The 10,062-nt window shown below is 36.3% G+C and overlaps 2 protein-coding genes across 7 annotated transcripts in view; one reads left to right on the top strand and one right to left on the bottom strand.

Moving 5' to 3' along the window:
- The window catches only part of LOC145293935 (mitochondrial inner membrane protein Mpv17-like), a 146,083-nt gene that overhangs the window by 98,208 nt on the left and 37,813 nt on the right, over nt 1-10,062 (top strand). For all 5 annotated transcript variants that reach the window (XM_080140776.1, XM_080140774.1, XM_080140777.1 and 2 more), the window contains exon 3: nt 5,904-5,993. In XM_080140776.1, coding sequence (XP_079996902.1) covers nt 5,904-5,993 — 90 coding nt within the window. The remainder of the gene's footprint in view (nt 1-5,903; nt 5,994-10,062) is intronic.
- The window catches only part of LOC145293934 (KICSTOR subunit 2-like), a 229,609-nt gene that overhangs the window by 217,969 nt on the left and 1,578 nt on the right, over nt 1-10,062 (bottom strand). The window lies entirely within an intron of this gene.

Below are 10,062 nucleotides of genomic sequence, written 5' to 3'. Positions count from 1 at the left end.
GATTGGAGGCGGAAGAACCTGAATGTTCAACGTCAATGTCAATGACCATCCTTCTTGTAAAAGCTCACATAAATCGGGCAAAACATTGAGCGTTCAGGTCGTTCTGCTTCCAATCTCTTATATATATATTCTCTAATTTAACAGCTAAATTCAACCCCCAAGATCGCCATGGGCATGGAATATGTGCCTACATTAAGGATGGCTTCCCGTGTCGCAGGGATATCTCTAGAGAAGATCCTAATTTACCCTATATGTGCTTCAGGGTTGCACTTGCTAACACCACTGCATTTATATTTGCCCTCTATCGGCCCCACAACAGCGGAGTTACTATCTTTAAGAGCATATCTGAGAAAATAGACCACATACTGTCTGCACATCCCTCGGCTAACATCCACATCTGTGGTGACTTCAACGTCCATAACGTGGAATGGCTGACCCATTCAAATAAGACAGATGATGAGGCGAGGTTTTGTCATGATTTTGCCATTGCTTATGACCTCACTCAGATTGTTCGCGAACCCACCCATGTGCCCGATACACCCGGTCAATATGCAAGCCTCCTAGACCTTTTTCTCTCAACTTCCCCTGAGCTATGTTCATGTACCGTTCATTCTCCTCTAGGATCCTCCGACCACTCCGTCGTATCAGTTAAGATAAAAACGAAATGTAAGAAGCCCCCAGACGTACCCCTCCACCGTACTGTATACTGATACTCTATGGCTGACTGGGATAGCTTCTGTACATTCATATCTGATTTACCTCTGCACTCCATGTTTAAAAAGGAAGTGTCCTCTATAGTATCAGATCCGACCGAATGGTTAACTGTAGGCATAGACTAATTCATACCATCTAAAAAATTCCAACAAAAACCTAACAGCCAGCCATGGTTCTCCCCAGAATGTGCTGCTGCTATCGCGCACAGAAATCACTTTTTCCATAGCTACCAACATAATAGATGCACTGAAACTAAAGCTGCTTTCAGGACTGCCAGCAACCACTGTAAAAGAGTAATAAAAAATGCAAGAGAGCTATATGCCCAGTCTGTTAAATCCAAGGTAGCTAATCAGCAGCTTGGTTCCCACCAGTTTTGACAAATAACAAATAGGATCCTGAACAGAAGTGTGCGTTCTATCCCAACCATTATCAATGGACCAGAGGTCATCTCGTCAGCGTCAGACAAGGCCAAACTATTTGCCAAGAACTTTGCAGCTAATTCAACACTATGCGACGAAGGCCATCAACTCCCCATATTTCCTCCTATAACACAGAACAAGCTAGGTAACATACAAATATCCGTGCATGAGGTCGCCAAGCTAATCAAGAACCTAGATTCCAGTAAAGCAACTGGCCCTGATGGCATCCCAATTATAGTGGTAAAAAAGCTTCAACCAGAACTTGCTCCCATATTTACGAAACTATTTAAGCGCTGCCTTAAGGAGAAGTGCTTTCCGACTCCCTGGAAGACCTCATCAGTTTGCCCTGTATTTAAGAATTCAGGTGATAAGTCATCTCCCTCTCAGTACAGACCAATAAGTCTCCTGTGTGTTTTGAGTAAGTTGCTGGAATCCATATTAAATAGAGAAATAGTCAACCACCTCAGCAGGAATAACCTTCTTAGTGACACACAATATGGTTTCCGCTCTGCAAGATCTACCGCAGATGTGCTGACGGTTATATCCCACAGGATTAGTGAATCTCTTGACAAAGGCTTCCTTTCTAGGGCAATTGCTCTTGACATATCAAAGGCCTTCGACAAGGTATGGCATAAGGGTCTACTTCACAAGATTTCCAGCTACGGTATAACTGGAAATGTTTTCTCAATCATTAAATCATTTCTCTCCAATAGGCTCATAAGAGTAGTGGTAGATGGACAAAAATCGGAGGCCTGCAATATAAATGCTGGAGTCCCTCAGGGGTCAATCCTGGGCCCATCTCTCTTCCTGATCTACATCAATGACCTTCCTAAACACATACTTAAATCATTCGTTGACATCTATGCTGATGACACGACCATCTACGGCAACACATCAAAGGCTGTAAATGACGAAGTTCTCTCTGATTCTCTCTCCTCTGATCTCGAGCGCGTGGTTCAGTGGGGGAAGATGTGGCTTGTTACCTTTAATGCATCCAAAACCAAACTCCTATCCTTACATCATCAACGCTATGATCCCCAGCTGGCATCAATTGTGATGGATGGCTCTCGTCTGGGTGAGGCCCCATGTTTTGACAAGCTTCTGGGCTTGACCTTTACTCCTGATCTGAAATGGAACACATACATCAAGTCTGTTGCCAAGGTCGCTGGAAAGATGGTGGGATCCTTCTACCGCTGCAGAAGATATCTCACTACTGATGGAATTCTCTATCTATATAAAAGCCAAGTACGTCCAAGGATGGAATACTGTTGCCATATCTGGGCAGGAGCTGCTAAAAACAGCCTATCCTGCCTTGACAGAGTACAAAATAGACTTTGTGGCTTAGTGGGGGATGCCCTTTTCTCTACCCTGCAACCTCTTTCCCACAGAAGATACGTTGCGAGCCTATCCTTGTTTTATCGTTATTTCCATGGCAGGTGCTCGTCTGAACTCCAATCTCTGGTCCCCCCTCGCCAATCTTTCATGAAAAACACCCGTCTAGCTGAATCCACTGTGAAAAATTTCCCCCACTCTATATCTGTGCCTAAATCAAAACGCGGATTCCATGAACAAAGCTTCTTTCTTAGAACTGCACGCCTGTGGAACTCTGTTCCGTCTGCCTGCTTCCCACCTGACTACAACTTGGATGTGTTCAAGTCCAACATTAACAAATTCCTAATGAACCGCCCCCTTAAGTAAACACTTCATCAAATCTCCACACTAACGTAATGTACTTGCAATAACCCTTATCCCTGAGTGGCTTCCGGACCTTGATAAGTGGTGATCACTGTGTAAAAAAAAAAATATATATATATATATATATATTGTGTATTAATAAAGGTGAATCTGCATGCTTATTCTATCATTATATCTTAATTTGTTTCAGTTTGTGCCTATCCGTTACCTCTTTTTATTGTATTGCTTTCTATAAATTGATATTTTCTTCCTATATATATAAACATGTAAAATGATCAATAATGTAAGGAATGTTTGTCTCTGAAATATTGTGTTCAATAATCCTAATCGGTATGACTTGTTACTGTTTTCCTTACATAATTGCTAATCTGATTAAAGTAGATTAAACAGAGTTTTTTTTACTCATCCTATTTTGTATCACTAAACCTAAATCTAATAGGTCCCACACTATCAACCAAGCTCCAACCCCTTCCCCATCGCCATATTGTTGTATCCTTGTGCCTGTTTTAAAAGTATTTTAATGGGATGTGCACTGATGAACTCAAAGTACTTGTGCTCCCTCCACATACATATTCCCAGCTAATGCGACAAGCAGCAAAATCCCACCCCTTCATTTCTGAGGCCTCCAGATTCTTAAAAGCTTTCTACTCTTATAGCTTCGTCCCTTGATCCCACGATCTTTAGAAATTGTTCTCTATTGATAAACAGATAAAAATCTGATGGCTCCCAAGTCCCAATTTTTCTATTTTGACCCCTTATTTGACCTCTTGAACTGCTAGACTTTGGAATTCCCTCCATGCAAAAATTTTAATGTAATGTAAACAGATATATCGTTACTCAACTCCCTACATAGTCTCCTTTAGGTATGGTAGTAAAGTGTGTGTGTTTTTTTATTTGTTTTTTGAGGATGCGAAGTCTAAATTAAAATTGTTTTTGTTATACAAATATGTGGTTTATTCTAAAGATTGATTTAGAATTTAAATACAATTCCGGGCATATGTCCTTCCCCCCCCCACCCCTCTCCCGTGTATATGACGTAATCTAGAGGTCCAATTTTTACAAAGATATATTCTACCTTAATAAGTAGAGTAAAAAGTGGATCTTGGGTTTACTTTCGATAGTCACTGAACTCTCACTTTCCTTATTTTGTTCTGTAGGGCTCGCAATCTATAAGCGATGTTTCTGACAAAAAGGGAAGAATTTCTGTTTTCTGGGTTGGAATTTGTCCATATAACACTTACGATTAACTAGTTTTTGACCTTGAAGTATTTTTTTTTTTTTTTTAGCTCTTTACATCAAGTGACTTCATGCCTTGTCTGAAGTGCCTAATTTAATAATTAGGCTGTATTTCGATAATAACGCATCGAATGTTGTCTTCCAAGTGTTTTTTGTGTCTGGTTTTTCAACATAGAACTTTACATATTCCAAATGAAAATAATCTAATTGGGTTAAATCGCACGAATCAGGTAACTAGTTGACAGGTCTATTTCGTTGAAATTATTCGTTTATCAAATGTCAATTATTCGTTCATCAAATATAAATAAAATAAATTTGCACAATTTCCAAACGCTTACCATTTATATATATACCGTTTATATATGAAAAATTAAATTGCTGTAATTCTATGATTTCATATAAATACTAGATGTACCCAGCGTTGCCCGGTATTAAATGTAACGTTAAATTCCTTTAAAGAAAAAAAATGAAGTAAAAAAAAAAAAAAGAAACTGAGACATGTGCATGTGAGTATTGTTTTTTTCTAAACAGTTCACTTCTTATAAATAAAAAAAAATGGTACTCATGCAGAGAGTGATCCGTGCTGAAATAATAATGTTATTATTTAAAAAGCCATTCTTAACATGGGGAGGGGATGGTGTTTTGTACCTATTCTGTACCCCTTACAACTGAATAAAAAACATATCATAAAACTTTAATTAAACGTGGAAATACGATTTAAAAAATAGCGCGGATCACTCGCTGCATTAGCATGAAAAAAAAAAAAATACTCAAGCTGAGATCGAAACCAAAACGTAAAGACAGTGAGTCAAGTACAATAACCATTGGACCAACTTGACATGATCTTTAGAAATTGTTTTCGAACCCCGTGAAACTGACGATAAACAGATAAAAATTCGATGACTCCTAAGTACCGATTTTTCTATTTTTACCCCTTAGCAGCCCTTTTTTGTTTCTGGATGAAAACCAATTAAAAAGTTTTCCACGTGTCTGAATACCCTTTATACTAAATTTCGAGTCTATAGATCAAAAATTCGTTGAGTATATAGGTTGGGAAGTGTTCTCATACACACACACATTCTCACTTTTATAGATATACTAGTGGGGTGCTCGGCATTGCCTGGGTGTTGTGGGGGGGGGAGTAATCAAAACAAAATGAAACATAAAGAATAAGCGAACCTAATAACCCAGCTTAAATATTATAAAAAAAAAGCGATGTTAAACTTTAAAAAATCAGAAAAACAAAAGCAAAAAAAAAAAACAGCGAACGTGATGGAAGAAAAAAAAAGAACAAAAAAATGGCATAAATGACCCTGTTTCAATGTTAAAACTTTAAAAATCGTAAAAAAAAATCTTACATCTCGGCTGGAACGTGCAATCCATATATACAAAAGGCAAAATGTGTGATAACAACGCTGCTACCTAACCGGCTGAGTTATTACCGCGTCCCCGAAACTAGATCGTTTTTTTTTTTAATATTTGAACTAATTCTAGAAAGACCGTTTTTTGCGCATGCGTATATAGCTAAATTGTCATGAAAGAACGATTTTTTGCTACCCCTCCCTGTAGAAAAGTGTCCAGTTGAGGATGAAGGAAGTAATGTTTTTAGCTAATTTTTTAATACTTGTCGACCAAAGGGTCGAGCTTCAAAATGATACAGATCTTGTGAACATCCGTCGCCTCTGTCGAAAGTTTTTGCCAGACATACAAACACACAGACACACAAACACACATTTTGCCTTTTGTAGATATAGATATACTAGTGTGAACATTCTTTATATTCTGTTTGTTTTATCATGATTTTCTATTTTCTTTGATTATTTTTCTATTTTATTTTAGGGTCCAGTTTTAAGAACATGGTATCTAACAATGGAAAGGATATTTGGTGCTAGTAAAAACAGAGCTCTCTTTAAAGTAATGGCAGATCAGGTAAGATATGAACTTATTATTATTATTATTATTATTATTATTATCTTACTTAGATGGAGAGGGGACACAATTCTTAGATGGGGAGGAGGGCACATTACTTAGATGAGTTATGGACAAAGTTTATTATAAAGATGAGTGTGAACAATGTTTATATAAATGATTTCACATTATCTTCAATTTGGTAGAAAGGCGACACGAAGACGGCAGTTACAAAAATATGAGATGTTCTTTTATTCCATTTGACCAGTCGAAATGATGATCACATCCAGGAATTCAAAATTGTTTCTACGTGTTTAATGTTCTAACCCTTCGCTTCTAAAGGGGGACCCTCCTCTGATTCGATCCGGACTCGATTCTGGACTCCGCCTCTCTCTGTCTACCTCATCTTCGATTCTAGCTCCTATATTGAGAATTCATTTCTTCCATGACGTCATATGGGTGTCCAAAAACGTGATCGACCCACGTGGCTGAACATGGGTGGTTCGCACATGTTCCCAAACCATTTCTGCAGACAAAGAATTCTTACTAACCTATTTTTCAATATGTTTTTAATTTGCTATTGTTCGTTATTTTCTAGATGACCTCATTTAATTCAGTTTTCATAAAAAGAATTGAACAATCAAAATTCCTTTTACTATTATCTCAATGGCAAGGGTTTGGTATCTGGCTAAGAGCACTGAAACCTATGTTTGTGCAGCACCAGAGCAGACAAGAGGAACCTGAATGTTAAAAAAAAGTGGTTCTAAGAGAGGATGCTGTTGCAGAATGCTAGACATGTAGAAAGTTTTCCGAGTCAGTTGTGCACCTTGCAGCACGATGGAGCAGATTGGCTCAGACGGAGTACCACAGAAGGTATGACTACATTGGGCTTTGGATTTACTGGGAGGTTTGTAGGCAGTTTGGGGTGAAGTGTGCTAGGAAGTGGTCTAAGGAAGTACCTGAGGATGTAAGAAAGAGTGAGGATGGCAGTGTAGAGATATGGTGGGATAAAAGCGTTATGACAGTAAAGCAGTTGGAACATAATCACCTGGATTTGGTAGTCATGGATAAATCTCGAAGAGGTGCAAATCGTAGACTTTTCAGTGCCATCCTCAGTGAATGTGATGAGAATGAGAAGTATGGAAATTCACGCTCTGTTGGCCTTGGAGATAAGGCTATGCATGGGGTTAAAACCCACATAATCCCAGTGGTAGTAGGTACAATAGGTTTGGTATCAAATCGTCTGGCTAGAAAGACATCTGAAAAAAATAGTAATCCCTGATGTGCTAGGCAGCATTCAAGCCTTTGCTATTGTAGGTACCACCAATATTCTTAGGAAAACCTTTGATTTTTGAAGCTCCAGATTTGGAGTTGGAATTGATGGAGAGTCCTTTGAGAATGAATCCCATCTCTTTTTTGAAGAAGGGTTATAAAACGAAATCAGTAGGAAGAGGAGGAGGAGGATTATTTTATAAAAACTACTACTACTATTATTATTTCCTCATTAGGAGTTCTCACACAAGTCATCATCAGAGATTACTCATTCATAGTGACCGCTGGTGTTCCCTGCATTCTAGGTTTCCAGTAACATCCCAATGCTTTCAATAGCTTTTGCAAATGACTTTTGTGTTATTGCAACAATCACTTGCCATTGATTTCTCTCTGGCAGCAACCATTGGTCTTCACTGAAATTTGGGTGGCAATAAGCCTCCCCAAAGTCCCAGCCCTCTTTGCATTTATCCAGTTGGGGACTAATTAGTGCCTCCTGTCCTTAGTCTTTCCATCATCATTGATCCTTCATGACTATTTAGCGTAGTATCAACCAAGACTGATGCCTTTTTTATGTATTGTTTTATTTTTTATTCATTATGATGATGATTATTATTATTTTATGTACTCACAAGGAGTTTTCACACAAGTCATCATCAATGATTGCTCACTGATAAGAACTATTGATATTACTTGGAAGGTAAACGATATCAACATGAAACAACATAATGTGATAAAAAATGTATACGTGACAAAAATGGTTCTATGTTGTTTTAAAATATTATCAAATAAGAATTGTTGTTTTAGACGTGGGCAGTGCATGACTTTTTCTCACGTTTTTCTCAGCCATTTTTTTATGCATTTTAGTGCAAATAATGAGATGCAGAAGAAAAAAATTGAAAATTTCAATTTTTTGGTCAGTAGCTGGACGAAAAACTAAAAAAATTGGTTCAAAACCACCGGATGGCACAAAAACATACAAAAAATCTTGGAAAAATTTGAGAAAAAAAATCATGTATTGCCCACTTTTATTTAAAATATTATCAAATACGAATTCATTTTGAGTAAAAATCTATTTATCATTACATTAAAGCATTAAAATGTTATTGAACAAAACGTTTGAAAATATGATACAAAAAGCGAGCCGAACAATTTACGAAAAATAACAGGCTGGAAGTACAGCCTTATGTAAAACTGGAGTAGGGTTATTAAAATGAAACAAGTATTTTCATTATCACAGAAAGTAATTGCTTGGAATTGAAAGTCATGTTTAATTTCAGAAGAGTTCCCAATGGGCAACTAATCTGTTTAAGTCTTGGAGATGAAAAAGAGAAAAGAGTTTTTGGTGGGTAGCTGATCTGTGTAAGTCTTGGATTTTAAACTTTTGAAGGCAAAGAGCAATTTTTAATTATTTTCTATAATAAAGTTTATTTATAATTGACATAACACAAAAAGTGTTAAAAAATAAGTTGTTTGTTTTTATAGAAATTATTTATAAAAATATCTTATGAAAGAAATATTTTTATATATAGTTGAATTTTTATATTGTTTTTAATGAGATGGTTTTTATAAGAAAATTTATTTATAATTGACATAACACAAAAAAGTTTAAAAAAAAGAAAGTTGTTTGTTTTTATAGAAATTATCTATAAATAAATCTTCTGAAAGAAAAGTTTTTATACATATTTTAACTCTAATATATTGTTTTTAATGAGATAACACAAGTTGTGAAATCAAGAAATTTTGTAAATAAATTATTTTCATAATTCAATACAAGACCTTAGTTCGTTTTAGTACTCATGGTTTCTAATCTTAATTTTCGTCTGCCTGTTGTTGCCATTTTGTATTTTTTTATGAAAACGTCTTTTTCCTCCCTAATTAGAGATTGATTTTAATTTAAAAACGTCTGTCGTTTAATAATATTTAAAAAAAAAAAAAAAAAAAAAAAAAAAAAACATAAAACCATTTTTTTTCACATTACGTTGTCTGACGTCAGTGTATATTATTAACACCCGGAGTCTGAGTGACAATATTCTCCACTTCTTTCAATAACCATTCCGTTTACAATTGACTTTTTATTGGCAACGGACATTGGTATTCTCTCAAATTTGAATGGCAATATGCCTCCCTAACATCCTAGTACTGTCCATACTCTTCCAATCTAAGTTTAGTTAGTATTCTCTCTTTCCATCCTCCTTGACCTTTCATGACTATCTTGTATGGTATCAGCCAAGGCTGATGATATTTTTTGATGGAGGAAACGTTTATAAGCTTTCTTGCAATTTAAGTTCCCTTGTTGCTCCATTCATATTCTTGGTTTATTTCTGTTGCAACTTCCATGTGGTTGATTAATGCTTGTTATTTATGTGTCTTGGTTTCAGCATTCAAGGATTTTCCTTAAGAGTTTTTAACTGTTTTTATTATCGTTGTCCATTATATAGCCTCAGTCTACCCTTTGATTTTAATTTCCCATATTCTTTTTCCTGTTTTTTTTTTTTTTTTTTTTTTTTTTGCTGTTCCTAGTGCTTCTACGATTACTGGTATTTTTTATTTTTTTACTTGGTAGTCACCACTTATCAAGGCTCGAAGGCCACTCAAGGACAAGGGTTAATGAATGTAAGGTGGTAGTAATTGTTAATGAGTAGAATTTGATTATTTATGGGGACAGCTCAACAAGAACTTGTTTACATTGGATTTGAAGATTACCATATTGTATTCAACCAGGAAGCAGGCCAGCAGACAGTGTTGCACAGCAGGTAGTTCTGGGAAAGAAGTTTTGTTCATGGAATCTGTGTTTAGATTTAGGCACAGTTAGAGAGTG

The sequence above is a fragment of the Euprymna scolopes genome, chromosome 15 (assembly GCF_053919585.1).
Source record: "Euprymna scolopes isolate OS-2025 chromosome 15, ASM5391958v1, whole genome shotgun sequence".
NCBI lineage: Eukaryota > Metazoa > Mollusca > Cephalopoda > Sepiida > Sepiolidae > Euprymna > Euprymna scolopes.
Note: the sequence above shows the minus strand (reverse complement) of the source record. Positions and strands in the feature narration are given on the sequence as shown.